Source organism: Dreissena polymorpha, chromosome 5 (assembly GCF_020536995.1).
Source record: "Dreissena polymorpha isolate Duluth1 chromosome 5, UMN_Dpol_1.0, whole genome shotgun sequence".
Taxonomy (NCBI): domain Eukaryota; kingdom Metazoa; phylum Mollusca; class Bivalvia; order Myida; family Dreissenidae; genus Dreissena; species Dreissena polymorpha.
This window is the reverse complement of record NC_068359.1, coordinates 41,792,247-41,815,902: the sequence shown is the minus strand read 5'-3', so window position 1 is coordinate 41,815,902 and position 23,656 is coordinate 41,792,247. Positions and strand designations below refer to the sequence as shown.

The 23,656-nt window shown below is 35.3% G+C and overlaps 1 protein-coding gene and 1 long non-coding RNA gene across 4 annotated transcripts in view; one reads left to right on the top strand and one right to left on the bottom strand.

Annotated features, from left to right (window-relative positions):
* The window catches only part of LOC127832578 (uncharacterized), a 30,773-nt gene extending 13,886 nt beyond the window's left edge, over positions 1-16,887 (bottom strand). Inside the window, exons 1-3 of one of the 3 annotated variants that reach the window (XR_008026969.1) lie at positions 16,102-16,237; positions 13,623-13,769; positions 8,949-9,033 (exon numbers count right to left, since the gene is read on the bottom strand). This is a non-coding gene — a long non-coding RNA (uncharacterized LOC127832578). Of the gene's footprint in view, positions 1-8,948; positions 9,034-13,622; positions 13,770-16,101; positions 16,238-16,755 lie in introns of those variants that run through there. The other 2 variants (XR_008026968.1, XR_008026967.1) reach the window with 2 other exon arrangements.
* The window catches only part of LOC127832562 (inositol-pentakisphosphate 2-kinase-like), a 50,565-nt gene that overhangs the window by 18,625 nt on the left and 8,284 nt on the right, over positions 1-23,656 (top strand). The window contains exons 7-9 of the mRNA XM_052358086.1: positions 3,366-3,424; positions 18,337-18,409; positions 19,832-19,959. Coding sequence (XP_052214046.1) covers positions 3,366-3,424; positions 18,337-18,409; positions 19,832-19,959 — 260 coding nt within the window. The remainder of the gene's footprint in view (positions 1-3,365; positions 3,425-18,336; positions 18,410-19,831; positions 19,960-23,656) is intronic.

The window sequence follows — 23,656 nt, the reverse complement described above, 5'->3', positions numbered from 1 at the left end:
TGACAATCAGTTTCGTGAGGTTGATAACCTGGTTTTGTGTGGATCCTCAACATATTTAGTTGACTTCAACATTTTAGGACTCACCTTTTGCTATACAGGACTTTAGTCGTCTGCTTAAACGTCGTTTTCTGAATTTCTAAAATTAGCATTTTCTTCGATTTTTTTTCAAAGAATACTATCAGAATAGCAAACATTTTGGATCCTGATGAGACGCCATGTTCTGTGGCGTCTCATCTGGATCCAAACTGTTTGCAAAGGCCATCAAAATTCGGTTCCAGCACTGAAAGAGCTATGGTTATGAGGTCCTTCCGCTTCTAAGGCAGCATTATGTGAGGACACTAAGTGTGGCCCAGCACTGCTAACTAATTAAAAGCACATAAACCATCAAAATAAACGAAAATTTCGTACAATATTTCGAAAAAAAAGTAAACACATACAAAATCAATGTTCCTTATAGCAATAGCCAAAATTTCAACGCTAGATGTTGTCAGATACATAGATTTAACAAGATTTAAAAATGTTCTTTTTGGGTTTTTTTTTGCGGGACAATAACTATATTCAACACATGTTCATGTACCAAGTTAGTGTTCGTGTGTCGTATGAACAGATATCATTACAGGAAATTAAAATGGAATATATTGTGCCACAAAAAAATAATAAAAACAAGCATTTTGTATCTCGTTAAATCTTTGTTACCATACCACATCTAGCGTTGAAATTGTGCTTATTGCTTTAAGGTACATTGATTTTTTATGTGATAACTTTATTTTTGTGAAAACAGTGTACACAATTTTCATTGATTATGAGTATTTATGCTATACTTTAACTTGTTAGAGTATGAAAGTTGGAAGGAAGTTTGTATCATGTCTACAATTTCCAGCAATAAATGTCAAGATACAAATACTCGAATCGTTTCAAAATTTGTATTTTGCAAGTTTTAGTTCTTGATACAACATTATCAGATATGTGAGGACTTAATAGCTGTTACGTGACTGGCATAAAAGCTAGGAAATTCAGTCATTTTACTGCATAGACTTAAATAGATATATATTTTTGAATTATTATTTCCTTTACAATATAAACTTAAGGTTATTATTAAAGTATGGATATATGACTAAGTATAGATTGTTAATTGAATCAGTCACACAATGCTCATTGGAAGGGACCAATTACAAAATACCACGTATTCTCTTAAGATTACAAAAAAAGCTTGAGATCTCTATTGTATGTATTCAGTAGATAAAATACAATAAGTGTCTATTCAGTACAAACATGAGTTTGCACTAATTACGGACTTGATCAATGATCTATGAAACAATGCCCGATATTATCCTGATATTATCTAGAATGATAGCTAAGAGTTAAGTGACTGACACATGACCGCCCTGTGATCAGGACACAAGTTGTGTCTTTGTTTTCGGCTCAGCTACTTGACTAAGGAGTAAATATGTTTGCCAAGTTTGCCGACTTTGTAATAGACACTGGAAAATTTTTGGCATTTAATGTTCGCAATCAAGCAAACGGTTCATTTGTTGAATATCATATGGTTTTATGCTGTTTATTAAAACAAAGAAAAATGTTCTTTCATTCGTAGCCAGACTAAGACAATTGTGTATACAACAAATAAAAATTATAAGGTGTGACTATATTACATGTACCTTACATAAAAAGCTGGGTGAAATCATGGGGCACAAATGCAAGGGTCGCCACTGATTCAAGGAGTGTGTGCGTGTGTGAAATCTACTGGCTTAACACTTTCCCACTCAGAAGCAAAGTGAAAATGGCTATGTGCAAACAGCATCAAACCAGAACAGCCTGCGAGTAACTCGCAGTCTGTTCAGGTTTTATGCTGTTTGCTGCTCATCAGTATATACGGGTTGGAAATGAAGCCTTTAAAACTTGAATCTAGTAAGAAAGATCTTTAATTAAAATTAACCTCCTTAGGGACCATTTAATAATGCAACAAAATATGTACATGTATCTAAGTGGTAAAGGGTTAATCTGTTGTGTCTGTCTAGAACTGTAAAAGCTTTTATTTACAGCAATTTCACACTCAATGCTTGACCTTCTGTTTACCTCTCATTTTGCCTGTGGAATATGTATTGCCATACAATATTGGTAGAGATGTTTTTATCTGTTTTTGAAAGGTTCACTAAACATTCATTTTGACAGCTTTGCTTTGAGTGATAATGAATATTCTTGGTTCTCCATAAAACATAATAGCAGTGAGATCTATGAACAGATAGTGGGTGGGTAAACATGGGGAGAAATCTTTTGGCAGTACTGACAGTTTGATTTTAGAGAAAAATATGAGCTGCAGAGTTCAAGGTTCATTCATAAAATACATGCATGGTCTATGAATCAGGCACCTCTTACTCAGGCACCTCTTACTCCATTTCCAAATCAATTCTTGTGTAATTTATTAATATACTTTGTAGCATTTATGTGCAGTGAAAATGTTGAAAACTGAATAAAAGGTAATTATACTTGCCAAAATTGTGCTGAGAAAATCAGTGCATTTTGTGGCTTATATTTCTGACTTTGAGTCCTCTCTTCCACTACTGGTTTACCTGAGTTAAATCATACGTCTGGTATTGGCAATATTGATTGAAACCAGAGAGCTCTCCCTGGCTTTACATTTTGCAAGTAGCCATAACATGTATTTGTTTTTTAACTTGCTCAAGAAATTGGAAGCTATTTGATATTGTCAGGGACTTCCTTTATAGCATGTCAATTTTATCTACATTGACGTCAATCCATGCCCACACATTTTCTTTAGAAACTTAATGTTCTGTACCTTTAAAAATAATAAGTTTTTTTAATTAGTCATTAGATGGGTTATGCTTATTGTATGGCCATTGAGCTCAAGATTGTTTCATTGTTACATTAGCAAGATAGTTACGGTAATTATACACACAATTCATTTGTTCCTTGAATTAGTAAGTATCAGCGGTTATTTTCCTCCTTTATAAAGTACCGTAAAAGGTACTTTCCCAATTGAGGAAAAACTACAAAATTCCCAATGGCCGTCTGAAAATATCCCAAAAGGAAGGAAAATTTTGTCAATTTTGTTCCACAGTGCATTATCTACAATTGTACAAATAGAATGAGTACTGAAGCTGAATATTTCAAGCCAAAATGCATGAAAATGAATATTTTAATTGGTTTGTGCAAATTTATACCAAGCAATAAAAGAGCTCAATCTGAAGATTTCACTATGCAAATTTTCCAAGTTCAGTGTTTTTCGCGCTAATTGTTCCCAATTAATACGGTACAGGTACTGTCCCAATTGGGCAAACAAATTTGCTGTAAGTATAATTTATGTTCCACATTAATAAATACAATGTCCCCTTTTCTTTTTTCAGGCAAAGACGAAACAGTGGTCAGAAACCAGTAAATACTGTCCATTAGACCTTTTTTCTGGGTGAGTTATGAGTTATACCATTATACCCTTCTCAAAAAGTTTATTACATGCAAATTAAACACAGCCGTATTGGTACCATATTTTTCTGCATGTAATGCACATAAGAAGCGCCTTAAATACACTTGAAAATGAAGAAAAAAAATTAACAGAAAAAAGCTGTATTTTTCTGCATTTTTCCTGCATTAATACACTTAAGTGCGTCAATAGTGTATACCTTCTTGTGAAAATTACACTTAACTATAAAATAAGTATGCTTCCGTGCAAATTATGTTATTGTATTGTATATTATTGTATATTTTCCCATGTAGAATGTATCATGGACTTGTGGCTGCATGTATTAAATATTAAAGTTTAACCCTTTTCCACTCAGAAACAAAGTGAAAATGATTATGTGCAAACAGCTTAAAACCAGAACAGCCTGCGAGTAACTCCCAGTCTGTTAATGTTTTATGCTGTTTGCTGCACATCAGTATCTAAGGGTTGGAAATGAAGCCTTAAAAACTTGAATCTAGTAAGGAAGATCTTAAATTAAATATACTTTTTAAGGGCCTACAATTATTGTAGGACAAATGGCACCTGGACAATCGGCACCCCGTGTTTTTTTTCATACGTCGACAGTCGGCACCCTGTAAATTTGTCGACCCAGACAATCGGCACACGATTTAATTGTATAGCCGGACAAACGGCACCCGATAAAAGGCGATCGATAAAGCCCGTCAGCGCCTTGTTGAACTAATTAGTCTAATCCGCTAATTGGTTTGGTAAAAGAGATGATTAATAAATCCCGTCAACAAACTGTGTCATCAAACCAATATAAGTGTGGATTGATTATCGTTATCTGCTAATTGGTTTAATAACACCTCTAAACAATTAACAAACATCAAAGACAATTAAAAAATTCCTCAACTTATGATTTCTCCCGAAAACAACAAACTGCGAATGAAAATAATCTTAAATAGAAGAACAAAAATTACGTTTAATTTTGTTCGATTAGCTCAATAATCTGCTGCTGACAACTTCAGGCGATTTGCTTTATTTGCAATTGATTATACATGTACTATTTGACAACAAATAAAATTACAGGATGGAAATTACAACTGGCTTGCATTTTTCTTGCCCAAATATATGTATACAATATATAATTTGAAAACACCACAATACACGGAGATGGTACTTTTTATCGCAATGTCCATCAGGTATTATTTATAATGACAATAAGCGATCTATTTTTTTTCAACCAATTAGCGGATCAGACTAATTTGTTGACGGATTTTCTTTCGCTACAAAGTCAAATCAAGTCAAATGTCTTTATTGGAAAAAACCCATTTACTGATTCTTAGTCTCGTATAGCGAGAAATAAACTTTACATAAATCAGGTATGTGTATGTGTACTAATACACATACCCGCATAAATATTCAATAATAGGTTACTACGCTACGTGTCAAAATCGATCAATTAACAGGGGTCCTGTTAGCATATCGATTGTTTCACGTTCGCAGACAAACCAACAGTTGGCCTTGTTTAATGTGGTTGTTAATTGGCTTTAATATACTATATTTCCCTCTGCGTAAGGGCAAAGGAGTTGTTCACACATCTGAAGATTGGTGCGGTTGTGAATTAGTCATGCTTGAATAACCCCGTGTCAATATCAATCTATAGTTTCAGTGGCTTTGTTACACCACGCACACTAATCGGTCCATATTGTGAACTCCTTCACGATAAAATCGTGGTAAGTTACTTCGGAGACTTTTCATGAAAAGATCGATGTTGTCCTCGTGGAAATTGTGCATTTCATGCATAATTCAGTTATATCTAAACATTTATTTTTACGCGAGATTAAATAAAAAAAAAAAAACACACAACAATTTGAATCTTGATCGTCTTTAAGATAATTAATTATTGAAACAATTACTGTAACGTATAATAATTAAACAAAATGCGAATCTCCTATAAGGCGGATATATTATACGATTTTACATTGCTAGGCGCACCTGCCGCTTATATATAGCTATGATCGGGGACTTAAATAGGGTGCCGTTTGTTCGGGTATACAATTAAATTGGGTGCCGATTGTCCGGGTCGAGACAAATTTACAGGTTGCCGACTGTCCGCGTATGCAAAAAACACTGGGTGCCGATTGTCCAGGTGCCGTTCGTCCGGATACCCCTACAAATGTGTGAAACTACATTTCTAAGTGGTAAAGGGTTAAATGGTCAAGATCTGGATATACAAGCCTTAAGATTATTCACACGAAATAGAGTCAGGTCAATATACACATTGACCCACGAACATTCCTACAAAAGGTTTTTAAACTAAGCCTGCAGGTAGGATAGAAGGTACTTTATAACATATCAAAAGTTTACAGAAATTGGACCTCCAGAAAGTGTTTTTTTTTTTCAAGATGGCCACCAAAACCTATTAAAGATCATAACTATAGCTGTACTGAAAAGGGATATGATTTCAAACAATACAAGTAAATTAACTAAAATCTATGAATATATTATAACATGACTGTGTCATACTCAATGAGTGGTAAGCCTGCATCAATCTTTTTTCAAAATCTCGCATTTAAAGCTGCCTTATCGGTTAGAAACAATTTATTGTCACGTAATAAGTTCATGTAGGTTATCAAACATTTCCAGAATTAACATATTTTCCTGATGAAGATATATTATCAAAGTATCTATGGTATTAAACTTCCTGACTACTGGTAATAGTATGAATAGTTATAATTGAAAAATGCCAGAGGTTATATCAAGATTAAAGAATTGAGAAGTGTTTCTGAGTTTCATTTCCTTATGACTGCAATATCAATAGTTTTAATTTCCTGGGTTTCAATAGTCGTTATCATACAACTGTGATAAATACTATTATTGGATGTCTGTCATTCAGTAGTTATAAATAGGATGTTGGAAATTTGGAAACAGAATCAGTTGCCTGATAAGTGTTTGTTTGCTCTTATTTAAAGTATGTTGTACAAATATTCAAGTGGGAATTCCCGGTGGCAAAAAAAAATTGGTCAAGTAGATTGTTCTATTTAAAATTGGTCAAGTAGATTGTTCTATTTAAAATAGGTCAAGTAGATTGTTCTATTCAAAATAGGTCAAGTAGATTGGTCAATTCCAAATTGGTCAAGTAGATTGTTCTATTCAAAATAGGTCAAGTAGATTGTTCAATTAAAAATTGGTCAAGTAGATTGTTCTATTCAAAATTGGTCAAGTAGATTTTTCAATTCAAAATTGGTCAAGTAGATTGTTCTTATATTCAATGCCAAAAGTAGTGGGCATAATGTGATGTTTTATAAATGAGCCACTCTCGGTAAAAAGATGGTTAAAAGAATGTGCGTAAAGTGTCGTCCCAGATTAGCCTGTGCAGTCTGTACAGGCTAATCGGGGATGACACTTTCTGCCTAACATTGATTTTTGCTAAGAAGAGACTTTCTGTAAAAACATCATAAATGCGGAAAATGTCGTCCCTGATTAGCCTGTGCAGACTGCACAGGCTAATCTGGTACAACACTTTACGTATATTAAAATTAAACTTATTTAGAGATTCTTGAAAAGGTTCACGGTTGGTGTTACGCAGATCATTTCGTATTTTGACATCAGTGCATCATGTCCAACTATTCAAAATCAGATTTTTTCACTGGGATGATGACGACTTGTATTTAGACGAATTGTTAGGTGATTACACATGTAGCAGTGATGATTCTGAGAATGTTAAATCGTCTTAGAAAGTAAAAGTGACAAAAGCAATCGGATCAGTGGGTGTCTACCAGTGTACAGAGTGCCCAAAAACTTACAAGACAATGTCTCGTTTTCAAGGTCATATGATTTCCAAGCACGGATACGAAAGAGTGAATGGTAAATATTTCATTTGTTTCATCATGCTTATTTCATCGATTGCATCTGAATCGGAGGGCATTATTGCTAGTGGTAAAGAGTAACAGATCTTGTTCGGTTTGACAAAGGTGGATTGTTTTTACTCCATTACATGTTTGTTGTAATCATTCTTGATTTTAGTTGTCTTTCACTTAAAATTAATACATAAATAGAGAGGTCATTGTTTGAAGCTTTGACACCTTGATTAAGCCTCATCAGGGGTTTGAGTGCTTGATTGTAATACCCATTAATGGCACACTCCCAACCAGCTCTTGTTTATAACACAGAATTAATATTAATAATTTTATTACGAGGCAGCGTACATGTATATAGCGGACCCTCTTGATATTTTTCGGCTTTGCATACTTGAAATAAAATAGGTGTCAAAACATTCATTGTTTGTTGTTTATTTTCAAAGAGATTATTATGTATAATTACATGAAAGGTTATTTACCTTAAATTATCAATTAATTAAAATTATTTAAAGATTCTTGAAAATCCTGGCCGAAAAATATCAAGAGGGTCCGCTATATACGCTGTCTCGTAATAAAATTAACACCCTGTCTGTGTTATAAACAAGAGCTGAAATCGCTAATTTATTAAGCTTCATTAATAATTAGCTTTATTGATATGTTTCGTGAACAAAATATCTCAATATATTTTATAAAAAATATAATAATCATGACAAAGGAAATTAAATGGCCGGTATCTAAACAAAAGCATAATCGCCAAGACCGTAGCATCAGTTCTCTGCGTTAGGACCGCGCGATACTTTCATACAAAGTCATTCCTTACTTAGTTTCATTTTTAAAACCATTTTTTATTCTATCGTATAAAGAATTCTATTCTCCTAAGCAAGATGTAATTTTTAAAACTGAACTCCAAATATAAACGCTACAAATCGGTATAAAGTACGAACATGCCAACGGTAAATCTAGACTCTAAAACGGTGTGATATTTGCAAAAATTAAAGTTATAACTCGCCGGGCTGCCCAAATCAGAAGAAAAACATAATATATATTTATATATCTGAAAACTACGTAACGAAGGCTTCCTAGTGATATATAATCGGCCGAGAAATGAAAGTATAATTTAAAAAAAGACGTGAGTGGGTAGATCAAAATGTATAACCTCGGCGCTTCGATGTACACTAATCGATAGCTACTGGTTACGTAACAAAGTATCGACAAGCTATTTGCCGATACGGTCCTGTTTTATATCCGTCTCATCTAGAGTCCGTGTTCCCGAGCAGTCCTGAGACAAAAAAAATCATACCAACTTCATCTACATTAAAATTGAATAGTCAGTATACAATTTGCATAATATCTATAAATAAAACAGTAGTTTTGTATAAACATGCTTTGGATTTTAAACTGGTGGTGAGACCAATTTTCTGATGTCTTTTTTCTGATGCTTCAAAACCTAACAAGCTAACTGAGACACAAAAACCCATACCAATTTCATCTACAGTTGAATAGCATAGTTAGTTTACACTGCATAATATTTATAAAATCTATCATTTAATACCATTGTTATGTTGGCATCAACATGATTGCAATTTTAAGAAAGTGATAAGAGTAAAGACCTATTTTCTCATTTCTATTTTCTGATGCTTCAAAACAAAACAAGCTAACTCAAACTGGTTTAGGTCTCAGCTGTCTGCAGCTAAATATAGGTCGGTTGTTGTGGGGGATTTCCGATAAACTGCTTTTGTTGGGAACACGAATCTGTGAAGCGGAACACAAATCAGTTAAGCAGCTGTACAGACAGATTACTGCTGGGTTATGGCGTTTTTTATTTCCATCCCCTTGCAGTAACAGTTTATCAAGGCAATGTCTTTTGTATGAGATACAGCTTTTTGACAGCTTTAGTACACTATTGGGTTATAGCCTAAATTATGACCGCCCTGACAGGTCTGCCCCGGATGATAATTGAATGTGCCTGCCAGCCAGACCGTTGGGATCCTCAGATACCAGGGGGCCTTTCATGGGTTTTAACAAGGGGATTTTGTGTATTCAGGCCTGCTGGGGCATGCATTTATGCGCCATTGGCCTTGTTTAAGCAGGACTATATTTGTTTGACAGCTTTGTGGTGTGGCAAATCCATGAAACTTTATTGTCAAAAAGGAGGGTTGTTGAATCTTCCCATTAGAAATGTAAAAAAAAAATTGAATGCATTTTTGATGAATAGTTAAGGTGAAAAATACTGGGTTTATTGTGGTTTATTGCAATTTGGACAGTTAACTGATAGAAAATAAAGTTTTTATTAAAAAAAGGCTTTTCTCCTCAATAGGAGTGTACCAGGCCGGGACATCATGCTTACAAGATTTATGAGAAAGTCATGCATAAATCAAAATTTCTGTATTTTTTTGTCAAGTAGTCTAACTAACCTTTTCCCACTTAGAAGCAAAGTGAAAATGATTATGTGCAAACAGCATACAATCAGAACAGCCTGCGAGTGACTCGCAGTCTGTTTAGGTTTTATGCTGTTTGCTGCTCATCAGTATCTAAGGGTTGGAAATGAAGCCTTTTAAACTTCAATTTAGTAATAAAGGTCCTTAATTAAATATAACTTTCTATGGGACTACAAATGGGTCATATTACGTATTTAAGTGGTAATGGGTTAGATTATTTACACATGGAAAACTGTCAGAGAGTGATGGCAGCGCAAGTGTTTGCCTCTTATCTCACTCCGCTTGTCATGATCATTGATTGCTTGATGATGGCCAGTGTCAAGCCCTGTTGTGTATCTGTCCAGGTACCCACCCCCTGGCCAGTAAGTACCATGTGACACTGGCCACTCAGGACATTTGGTATGCAAACAATTAGGCAGATCATAAACAAGAAGGATGTCAGGCCCCTCCAACATCTGTCTCTGTTAGCAACAAGGAAATCAGCTGACATGTTATGCTATGTCTGGAAATAGGACCTTGACAAGTCATCTTTCAAAAATGTTTTTTTTCTCTTAACCCATTTATGCCTAGCGTCTAGAAAAAAGGACTTGGCAAACAGCGTAGACCCAGATGAGACGCCGCATGATGCGGCGTCTCATCAGGGTCTGCGCTGTTTGCTTAAAGGAATTTCTGTAAGAAATATTCTAAATATAAAAATGATTATACTAGACATCCCTAATTTTGGAAATAAATTATTCCAATTAAGAAGGATGGGAGAGTCCACTAGGCATAAATGGGTTAATGAAGAAGAAAATTATTTTTCCAGTTTTTAAGGTCCTGTGTTGTGGGTTACTTTAAGGTCAGTGGGTGCTTTTTGGCCATTACAGCAAACATTACATCAATGTCATAAAGGTTATTCTAGTTGTATAGCTTATGGAGCAGTTTGTTTGAGCAAATGTCCATTAATAGAAATAATTTAAGTTGTTTTAACAAGCCTTCAGTATATTTATAGTTTAAAAGTGTTCACATTTTTCATTGGAGGAAAGAGAACAAATTCCATTTATTTTGTAATTCAAAATTGACCTGTCTGTCTGTCATTCTGTCCCAAAACTTTAAGGTTACAGTAAAGTTTTGCAATAACTTTTGAAATATCGAACATAGCAACTTGATATTTGGCATGCACGTGTATCTCATGGAGCTGCACATTTTGAGTGGTGAAAGGTCAAGGTCATCCTTCAAGGTCAAAGGTCAAAAATTAAAAACTTTAATATATTAAAGTTTTGCAATAACTTTTGAAATATTGAACATAGCAACTTGATATTTGGCATGCATGTGTATCTCATGGAGCTGCACATTTTGAGTGGTGAAATGTCAAGGTCAAGGTCATCCTTCAAGGTCAAAGGTCGAAAATTAAAAACTTTAATATAGTAAAGTTTTGCAATAACTTTTGAAATATTGAACATAGCAATTTGATATTTGGCATGCATGTGTATCTCATGGAGCTGCACATTTTGAGTGGTGAAAGGTCAAGGTCATCCTTCAAGGTCAAAAGTATAAAAAAAGCGGTGCATTAGGGGGCATTTTTTTCTGACAAACACATCTCTTGTTTTTACATTTATCATACTACCTAAGGATGTTGACGACTACTGATTTTAAAAGTTCAGACAAATTCTCATTGTTTTCTTTTCTCCAACTTACCCACATAGTTGTCAACACCAATTATGTAATTGACAAAAGTTGACAAGATTGGACAATTATTTTCATTTAGCAAGCTATTGTCCCACTGTTGGCAGGTTTCAGAACAATATGTCCTGTTTGTTGTTCACACTCAGTTGCTGTCAGTCCCATTTTACCAGACATCAAAGCTTGCCGTAAGCTGATATTACCAAAACAGTGCTTTCAGGGTTTATCCAAATAACAGTGCTTTAATTGTGTTTGTTTAAGATGACCTAATTCTCTGTAACAAAGGCCCGGAGATTGTTTACCAGCAATCCAGCAATCTGGACTTAATTTGTGTGAAGCCAAATTAATAAGATTTAATCAGTCCTTCATACCCTTATCTAGACTAATCTCCTGTGCCTACAAAACATGTTATAGTTCAGGTATTGGTCATTGGTTTGAAATTATACCAAAATCACATCTATACATTTAATGTTGATATGTGAAAACACTTGTACATTTTTGTCCATGTTTAACCCTTTGCATGCTGGGAAATTTTTCGTCTGCTAAAATGTCAACTGCTGAATTTCTAAAATTAGCATTTTCTTTGATTTTTTTCAAAGAATACTATCAGAATAGCAAACAGTTTGGATCCTGATGAAACGCCACATTTTGTGGCGTCTCATCTCGATCCAAACTGTTTGCAAAGGCCTTTAAAATTCGGTTCCAGCACTGAAAGGGTTAACTACCGTGGTAAGCTTAATCCCTTGTTTACGTATTATTGATAAAATCTACTATCAGTACCATAGAAATTGATCACCTGTAACATTTAAGAAGTACTGGGTGACATTTAAACAAGCTGTCTTTTGTTCGTGGCAGGGGATATGTATTCATGGGCGATGTGATAGCATGTTAATAGTGCTTTCAAATGCCAGACAAAGCCAGGGTCAGGTTTCAGACCACTCAGTATAATGTAGGCGGCTCTGCTGGGCACTGAGTCAGCCAGGGCTGGAGATGTATTTGAGACCACTGTGGGAATACAGGGTTAATGCATGTGTTTAAAGTGTCGTGGCAGATGTGGCTGTGCAGTCCGCACAGGCTTGTCAGTGACAAAACTTTCTGTCTAAACTGGATTTTCAAGAAGAAGAGACTTCCTTTAAAAAAAAATAATAATATAAGCGTAAAGTGTCGTCCCTGATTAGCTAGTGCGGACTGCACATGCAAATCTAGGACAACACTTTACCCTCATGCATTAAGCCCAGTTTTCCTATAGCTATGCTCATTTGTAGTTTGGCCATTCATCAGGTTCAAAACTGTTATGAAGCAATTTACCATTTTGAAGGTCTGCAAGAATTGTAAACCATTGTTACAGAATGAAACCATGCATGTACAATCACCTTTCCTATGCACTGAGTCAGCCAGAGTTTATAGTCCATAAGTGTATTGCAAACAGTTATTTTTTGACAGTCTGCAAAGAAGTTTATTTGAGATAATAATGCATAAAAACAGAGACCTAAATACAGCTACAAATCGCCTTTTCTACTTTCCTTTTTCTGCAAACACATTCTTTTACAAAAAAACAATCAAACAAAAAAACAAATGGCCTATTTATTCATTAATTGGCAATTAACTTTCTAATTACAAGGTATGGTGGGTTTAATTTCTAATCGTGCTATTTTCCCACACTCAGAAACAAAGAGCGGCTGCTAGCCACTGCTCCCACCGGAGCCCCTTTAGCAATACACAAAGGGTAAACCTGACCTCTCCACTCATTGGAAGAATGTTAAGGAATTTGAGAGCCCTTTAATTGCCCAAGTGTGCCCTTGATGGGATGTTTTCATTGAAGCCTGAATGAATGTTCTTTGTCAGGTGCTCAGGTTACCCAGCTACTGTTGGGTTTTACTGTTAACCCTGTGATTTAATGAGGAGAGTGAAACTCTGCACAGGGGTTGGCATGATTTTTTAAAACCTTTTCCCACTCGGAAACAAAGTGGAAATGGCTATGTGCAAACAGCATAAAACCAGAACAGGCTCATCAGTAATTAAGGGTTTGATATGAAGACTTTTTTGTTTGCTGTTCATCAGTATCTAAGAGTTGGAAAAGCTGGTTTAATGCACTTTAAAACTTGAATCTAGTAAGAAAAGTCTTTAATTAAATTTAACTTTCTAAGAGACTACAAATATGTCAAAATACGTAGCTAAGTGGTAAAGTGTTTAATGCATTGTAAACCAAAGTATTGTGTATCAAACATGTACTATAATCACCCCTGTGTCGCCTTCAGGCCATTTGTCACCGACTTTAGGAGGGTAACAGCTGTATGCAAATGAGGCCGGTAACAGATGGTGGGCGGAGATTGGCAGCCTTTGTTGTGATTCAGTCCAATACACAGGAATAAACGGTGACATGGTCCTCTGAAAACACAAAAATTGAAATAATTTGAACATTATGAAAATTGCTGTCTGAAATTGAATACTTCAAAGATGGGCTCAGATATTAAAACAGAATATGGCTGCAATTAATGTTGTGAATATATTAAAAGGCCTTCTGCAGAATCAGGTTGAAACTGGCGGTTCAATGTATCAAAATTTCCTTATTTCGGTGGCCTCGGAAACTAACATTGATGGCTGGTTACAGTATTCAAGTCATATCACGGAGATCAGTTGAGCTTCTAAAAAAATATGTGCCGCACTCTGTGAAGTGGGAGAGTCCATGCATGTGCATAAAGAGTCGACCCAGATTAGCCTGTGCAGTCCTCATAGGCTAATCAGGGACGACACTTTCCGCCTAAACTGGATTTTTGCCAAGAAGAGACTTTCTTTAAATGAAAACTATCATAAAAGCGGAAAGTGTCGTCCCTGATTAGCCTGTGCAGGTTGCACAGTCTAATCTGGGACGACACTGTTTGCACATGCATTAAACCCACTTTTCACAGAGCGCAGTTTAAATGTACTACAATTCTGCTTTGTTAACAATCAGATGTCTGCCTGCAAACAATAAAATTGATCATGCCTTTAATAATGTTTCAAGTTTGTTACGCCTCGATCATAATCAATTATTGTCATGCACAAGCAAGATCCTAATCAAGCATAGTCATGCATAAGCAAAATAAAGGTATGGACTTCAGAGATGAATATCATGCCAGCAATCATAGCGATCATTACATAGTCTGTAAACAGAATCATTCATGATGCAGTTGATGATTCAATAACTGTATGACTGCTTGCTAATCAGTAAGTTTAGAAAATGTTGAACAAAAGGCAAAAAATTGCAATTACAACTTAGTTTTTAAATGTCTTCTTTAAGACAAGTAAACATTCATTGCCCACACATATGTGCAAAAACTTAACCCAAGGAAGCATATTCTATATTAGAATACCAGATTTTGATTTCTACAATAATGTTGGTACATTGGAAGACACTGATTCCATGAATAGGAAAAAATGGGATACTCTTTCATGCATTCTTTTGATAGCTTTGACTTTGATCGGTTCATTCATTATCTTCTACAGCCCGGACAATGGATTGATGCCACTGTTGTTTATCCATTGTGGAATATCGAAATTAAACAGTCGTGGCTGCCATTGTCTTGTTCTCCTTATGTCCTTGACCCTTGCGGAGCTCTATTCTAGGAAGGAAGCATAGTGACACTTTGTCAATGGAGCTCCATGGAAACAGATGAACCGAATAGCCCGTTGTGGCTTTGTTTGTGGCTGGGGCATTTTGTGAATCGATTTGTCCTGAACTATCCAAGACTGATATTGAAAAATTGATTTTATCCATTCTGGTCGCCTATGTGATGGGAAAAAAATGTAAGCAACACACATAAAAGAACAATGTCAGATAAAGTTTGAAAAGCATGTTTACTCAGTAAAATTGATTAAATTGTGTTAAGAAAGACAGGTTAGTGTCTGGTAGAATATTTTCCAGCTGAATCTAGTTATTGGCTTGGTACGTGACAGTTTCGAAATACTTGTTTCTTTTATGCTTGATAATAGGCCATTTTGCACATTGAACTGTCTAAGGTTTTGTAAATGTGTAGTTATTGACAGTTTAACAACCATTATTAAAGTAATTGTCAGGCCTTGTATATGTGTCCCAGCTTAAAATTAGGTCAAACCGAATCATATGGTTGTTATCTTGATTAGAAACTGGGAACCCTTTGTTAAAATCTGTACTTAGCTAACGCCCAGGGGACATATAATGGATGGGACAATTTGTGGTATAATGACACACTTAATTTGATAGCAGTAGGTACAGTAGGTATATGTCTGTAATTATATGTATACCTGAAGGAGACTACTTTTATACCTAGGTGTATGTATTTTAATTCATATTCCCATTGGCAAAAAGTATCTTTTTTCCAAATCCAGTCCAAAAATTGTCAATTGATGTTTTGACTTTCACATGTTTTGAAAAAAAGATGATAAGTCTTAAAATATAGTAGTTTGAATTTGAAATATATTTTTACTGTTATGTTTCAGTTTTATTACTCATTATTCAATATTTAAAAATCTAACATAATGTTTTCCCCCAATTTGAAGAAAATTGACGCAAACATTCCTCATTACACGTGTCCTGTTCCCAAAATGATATGAAAAGCCCTGTGTAGGATGGCTGCTTACTGATAACATATGAATACATTATAAGATAGCCATTGTGCTACTTCTCAACAGGAAATTGTTCACATAATTGGTCCGAATGTTGTGTAATGGTCCTTGAATCACTCCTGAGATTTCAACTTACTTGTCTACTAGACAGGATCTCCCACTCTACCCTTTTCAAGTATTCTGTCCGAACTCAACTTGCTGAAATGCTCAGAACATCGAACTCAACTTGCTGAAATGCTCAGTACCGGTACATCGGAACTGTTTACTTTATGACCAGAAGACCTAGTGCACTCAGGGACTTATTTATCTTCTTTCTAATTATGACAGATCCACGCCTGATCCTTGAGGATGGGATTTTTTTATGTTTTTTTTGTATTAAAGACATTAACCCTTTACCACTTAGATATGTATTTTGACGCATGTGTACCTTAGAAAGCTATATTTAATTTAAGACCTTTTCTTACTAGATTCAAGTTTTTAAGGCTTTAATTCCAACATTTAGATACTGATGAGCAGCAAACAGCATAAAACCTGAACAGACTGCGAGTTACTCGCAGGCTGTTCTGGTGTCATGCTGCTTGCACATAGCCATTTTCAATTTGCTTTTAAGTGGGAAAGGGTTAAGTATGATTTATACTAGCTGTGTTTATCACATATTTTACTATCTTTCACAATTTTTCATTTTCTGTATCCATCAACAGTAGAGAAAATTTGACAGTTTAGTGGAACTCTTTTTTTTAAAGGGCTGTACATTTTTGTTGAACACTTAAACAGTAAAGCAAATACGTACCAGAGTAAAGAATATTTTTTTTATAAGAGGACATTTTCATCAGATTATCCACTTCAAGGTCTACAAACTTTCAATGTTTACATCCATGTGTGTTTTGTACTGAGAGTAAACTGCTAAACAGCTTTCAATTGGGCCAAACCAGTTCTGACATCAGCAAAAACTATTTTACCTATTAATAGACCGGTTTAGGCCGTCATAGGTTTAATCGTTCATTTGAGAACTCTGCAATTACATTTAGTCGTTCAGGTGTTTCACTATGTATGTATAGTATTGCGTGAACCTGTTTTGAAATTGCGATAACAGTGCATTAACCGATAATTGCTAAGCTAGATAGGGCACCCTGAGGGGGTATTATTGCTTGTTTACTGTAACCACAATTGTTAGGTTTGTGAATAATTGTGAATAATTACATTGACGCAATTAACTACAAGTTAACTGTATGTGTGGTTTGTCAGGAAGCAGAGAAAGAAGTTCACGTCAACGTCACTGTAACCCATTTATGCATAGTGGACTCTCCCATCCTTCTAAATTGGATCAATTTATTTCCAAAATTAGGGATGCCTAGTATATTTATTTCTATATTTAGAATATTTCTTACAGAAATACCTTTAAGCAAACAGCGCAGACCCTGATGAGACGCCACATCATGCGGCGTCTCATCTTGGTCTAAGCTGTTTGCCAAGGCCTTTTTTCTAGAAGCTAGGCATAAATAGGTTAATCTAGATGATACTTGAAAAGTTGTCTTGAGAAGGAAACAAAACATTTGGGTTCAAATAATTATTAATATGAAATTACAAAAATGTATTGTCCTCTTCTATTGGAAGTTAATAAACTCAACTTCCACCTCCGCCTGCAATACCAGTACAGTTGTTGACCCTAAACAAGTATGGATGTAACCTCTCTACTGGATAACCTTTACCAAGCTGAACATATTGTAGGAATCAAGAAATATCCTTGTCCTCCAGAGATTTCTCCTTGAAACCAGATATTGTTTACTGATACTGATTTCATTCCAGCTCTGGCCTTGCCATTGGTCACTTGGAATCTACATTTCAGTTTTCATGTAGTCATGTAATTAGAAAGCACATGCACCACCATAGAAATAGTCTCTTATTACTGTGAACGCATGTGTTTGAAAATGTGACAGTGCTTTTGTTACATGAGTTTATAAACGTGATAGAACAATTGTGTTTTTTTCAAGAGATTCTGATTCCATGACATGTTTGTTGTAGTCCCTGTAGTTTTCTGCCTTAAGGGCGTGGGCTCTAGGCCCTAGAAACTACTCAGTTGTGTTAACACTAGAATTGTTCATAATAGATAATGATTATTCTATAAAAATTAGAAATTTGGAACATTTGTTGTTGTTGGTATATTACTTTTTTGGGGGTAAGATGTACTCTAAATTCGCAGTTAAATAGGCTATAAATTACTATATTGTGTCATAATATATTACGCTGTTTGCTTATAGCTAGAGGCTGGAGGAAGGAGGGGGGGGGGGGGTTATTACACTATGGCAAAATGATATGTGTCCTCTAATGTTAACCATTAATTTTTCATGTGGAGAGGATATTCTCTTTCCAGTAATAGGAGGAGGATGAAACAGGCGCTCATTGCATTGGCGCATACACCACAAAACAACCTGAGAATCTGTCAGGTATGTCATGGCTATACTCCAGTGTGAAATGGGTCTATTTTAGTCTCCACATGTCACACATGTCACATGTTTGCAGCATTTTACACTATTTCTGCTTACTGGCTAATACTGAGTATTGGGTCAATTTTGCAAAAAAATTATATGTGGTGTTTTTGTGTTGTTTTTTTGTCCCCTACCGGTTTCACCGGAGGGGATTTATGGTTTGCGCTTTGTGAGTCTGTCTGTCTCTCTGTCTGTCTGTCACATTTTTCTGGATCCTGGGATAACTTTAAAAGTTCTTCATATTTTTTAATGAAACTTGAAACATGGTCATATGGCAATATGGAGATTATGCACATCTTTTCATTTTCTTACGTCAAGAATTCTGGTTGCTATGGCAACAAATATATATTTTAAAAAATTCTGACAATGGTGGAGCCGGTAGGGGACATATATTGCTTGGCAATAGTCTTGTTATAAATGTTCCTATATATTAATAAAAACAAAGAATCCAGAGTGATATTATTATACAGTGAAGTTGGCATAATACAAATGTATTTTCATTTTGACAGTCTTTTTCATGATCTATAAATCCTTTAACATGTATGTTCTGTGATATTTAGCAAATTGTGACTCAGTTGTAAGATCAATTTAACTTGAAATTATTGAACAATTATAAATTTATTCTAACAAGTTGCCTGGTGTTCAGTGCTCCCAGTTATTGATGATGTTACAAAGATAACCCATTTACAATGCAGGTGGCATTAGTCATTATTGCCATTTAATTGTTTTCCTTAATGAGATAGTAGTACAGTTTGGCCTCAGGGTAACTAGTACTTCCATTTGATGTGACAACATTAAAGTAACCACATTTGTCCATGAATTAATCTGATCAGATTGTTTCTGTGTTCCTGGTGATAAGCTTACTTTGCCTAAGGCCCTGTCTCATTTTGATTGGTATAGTCTAAGGGAGGTAAGCAATTTTTTTTTGGTACAAATATTTCTACTTGTGTAAGGGAGATAACTGAATTAGATTGTTTTGATTTACCAAATTCTATTTACATGTATATAATCTGTAATAATTAAAATGAGGCTTATTTACATTTATTTTTATGTTTAAATACTAGAAGTTAAATTGAATTAGAATAACTGATTCAAGTGTACAAAAGGAAGAAAGTTGTATAACAGAACTCTTTTTCAAATATGTCATTATGATAACAGTTAATATAAAGGGAAAAAACTATATTTTAATATTATTTAAATCATGTACAATATCATTTTGAAATTAGCATTTATGACAAATACTGGCATGCACTGAACCATTTCCTTGCAGTCCACACATACCTCATTGAAACTTAATTGTCAAGTTATATCAATTACATTGAGTACATTTTGTTTCCCGCTTGCATGGTGATATATTGTTTTGAGTTGTGTCCCTTGCAGGATGGAGAGGAGGTGCATGGAGCATGCCGGGACGGGTTTCAGGGCGGAGAACTCTGTTGTGTGCTGCAGGAGGCTCTGGGAGTCACCTCCCCTGTCCTAAGACACAACGGATACAGCAAGTCAGACATGTGGGTAGCCTGCGTAATACTGGTCGCACAGCATTGACGAAAAAGATTAAAGTAGACACAGTTTTCATGATCAGGGCTTCCTCCAGCTAAAAAAATTATGTTGCCATATTTTTGCCTCGCTATGGCTAACTTTGGGTAAATTTGACTATTTTCATGGTTTTTATGATGAACAAAGTTGTAGCCAAATATTATTTTCTTAAGCCAAATGTATCTATTGTAGCCATAAGCTAATTAAGCCAATGGCAGAGTACGCCCTGATGAAGTGTTCGGAAATGTTGTAGCTGTCTAGTTGTATTAATTTATTTTACAGCAAATGACGTGTATTTGGCATGTGATAGATTTTGGTATATTCACCAATTAAAATCTGTCAGACACCCATGATTTTTGTCAAACCATTATCTAATTTTTTTATATTTTTTATGGTTTAAGTTGGTCCACTCAAATACAAAATCTAATGTTCAATGAATGTTTATGTCCTTTGTCATATACCTAAGACATAATAATAAAAAAATGTATTGAATAAGGGATACAATAGATATGCCTGATAACGAATCAATGAAATTTCATGTCAATGAATCAACAGAAATAATAATAATTATGAATAAATTGATGATACAATATTGCTCTTTGAATCTTTTGTACAGTAAAAACTCTCTTTACGACCACTTCGGTATTACGCCCAACTCGCTTTGACGACCACCATTTTTCAGTTCCGATTTTGTCCTATATTTCAATGGTCGTTACACTCACTAATCCGACCAACTCGCTTATCCGCTATCATTGTACACTGCTTAAATTAATTACTGTTATATTTTATGCAAAATGATAACAATTCATTGAATATTAACGTTTTAAGCTCGACTATTATATATGAAATATATATAGTGGAGCTATCCTACTCACCCCGGCGTCGGCGTTTCTGTTCCGTTTCCGTTAGAGTTAGTGTGCAAATGTTAAAGTTTTCGTACTACCCCATTTATTTTCATTGTCCCTTGACATATTGCTTTCATATTTTGCATACTTGTTTACCATCACCCTAACCTATAAACAAGAGCAGACAACTCTATCAAGCATTTTGTCATAATTATTGCCCCTTTTATACTTAGAATATGCATATGATTGATAAATCTATGTTAAAGTTTGCGTACTACCCCAAATATTTCCTATATCCTTTGACATATTGCTTTTATATGTTGCATACTTGTTTACCAACATGACCCCAACCTATAAACAAGAACAGACCACTGTATCAAGCATTTTGACATAATTATGGCCCCTTTTACACTAAGATAATTGAACATTTTGCAGTGTTTTTTTTTCAGTTTTGGGGGAAGGTGGTCAGGTCCCCTGAGGGGGGGAAAATTCGCGCTTAAAAGGGGAAAAGGGGGAAATTTCTATGCTTAGCTAGTAACAGTACAAAATCAAGTTTTAACACTATAATTCACCATACAGAGGGAGAAAAACATAATTCAAACTCTTTTATTTATAAACATGTTATGTTCATGTTCAAAGTTCAATATTTCTGGGCTTTTCAGCGAATTTATCAAATATTCTGGTGACCTCCTCTTCACCAAGTCTCTCCGTGTGCAGACAAAGTCTGATCAGGGACTCCAGTGTAGCTTCCTTAAGCCTGTTTCTCTGTGGCGTGCAAAGCAGGTTGAGCAAACTAAACAGTCTTTCAACACTCTCTTGACCGGACGTTTCTGGCGTTTCACTACCGGCATTTGAAGAAGACTGACTTTTAAGTTGTACTTGTTTGAAAAGAATATCAATTTATTTTTAAGTTAAAACAGATTTGTCAATTTTTTTACGATAGCTTTTGTTGTTGTGCAACATGATGGAATACGTATGGTTTGCGGTAGATGTCGTAAAGCAAAATTCTTGATAGTGAACTACGTACAGTTTGCGGTAAAGGCTAAAATAAAGTAAACACGCGGATGCAGTTCAGGAAAATTGTAGTAATTTCGTAACAAAAGACGTATTTAAATGAGGTATTGATTAAAATTGAATAACACTTCCGAGAGGGGAATTTTAAAAATATTTGGGGGAAAAATATATACTCTAAAGATGGGGGAATGGGGCTGAATAACGCCGAATATTTCATAAAGAAAAAACACTGTTTTGCTTAATTTGCCATAACTTCTTTATTTATGGTCACATTTTATTATTACTTTGACAAAACAACACTTACCTCAATACCACAATGGATTCCATCCAAACAATACCCCACGCCCCTACCCAGAATCCCTCCCCCCCCCCCAACCTCCCCCCCCCCCCAATTTAAAAAAAACAACAACATCATCTAATAAATTACCACACCCACATTATACCCCCCTCTCAACCCCCCTACACCCCCCCCCCCCCCAAAAAAAAATCGTTTTTTTTCCTTTTTTTATTTTTGAAAGATCGTCTAATAAATTATTGAATATGAACAATTTCCCCATGATGGCTTATGTTATACTGTCAAGCACTCAAATAGTCGAGCGCGCTGTCCTCTGACAGCTCTTGTTGTATTATCTGTCCATCAAATTCATGAAAACTCAAAATTAAGACCACCTCGCTATTAAGACCACTTTTCAAAAGTCCCACAGGTGGTCTTAATAGCGAGGTTTCACTGTATTTGCATTGTATAATGTATTTTCAATAATGATTCTGTCTGAATATTCTTGAAATTATGCAATAAAAATAAACCAGGGCTCAACATTAACCTAAAAACCTCTAAGTACTTAGAAAATCTACTTGCCCTGAACGTAAAGCCACTTTCCCAAACATGAAATATCACCAAACTGTCAATGTCTCCAGTCTCCAGTGTACGAGCAGACGACAGTTTGCTTATTTTCTTTCATGAGCAAATCGTTTCCTTTTTACAAGCAAGCTCATGTGAGGAACTTTTTTCATGCGTTTTTTTAAATTCAAGGGGAAAAGTAGTGCACCCAAAAATAAACAATGAGCTCTTGTCATCACTGAACTGTTCACAGGGTTTGCAAAACATTGCTTCTAAAGATTCATCATATCTCAACCATTCAAACTCACTTTTCCATTTTGGTAAAAACTTGCGTTTTCGCTTCAATTCGTACTTCTTTGGCACTTTCGGATGATTTTTCTGTGCATTTTTCATTGGATTTTGCAGACTTACAGTTACTTGTAAAGCCGAAGCTAAATAAACTAGACATTTCTCGTCTGCTAACAATACTGTTAAGTTTGTAAACAACATGTGAACCGTAACAAAAATGTCAATTGAGGTAAAGCAAAAGATTGCTGAAAATGTATGTCGCAAAATATTAAATATATATATACCGAAGCTATTTGTTGTTGTTAGCTCACCTGAGCACAATGTGCTCATGGTGAGCTTTTGTGATCGCCTTTTGTCCGTCGTGCGTTGTGCGACGTCAACATTTGCCTTGTTCACTCTCTAGAGGCCACATTTATTGTCCAATCTTCATGAAATTTGGTCAGAAGATTGGTTTCAATGATATCTTGGATGAGTTCGAAAATGGTTACGTTAGCTTGAAAAACATGGCTGCCAAGGGGCGGGGCATTTTTCCTTATATGGCTATAGCAAAATCTTGTTAACACTCTAGAGGCCACATTTATTGTCTGATCCTCATAAACTTGGTCAGAAGATTCATCCCAATGATATCTTGGACGAGTTGGAAAATGATGTCCGTTGGTTGAAAAACATGGCCGCCAGGGGGCG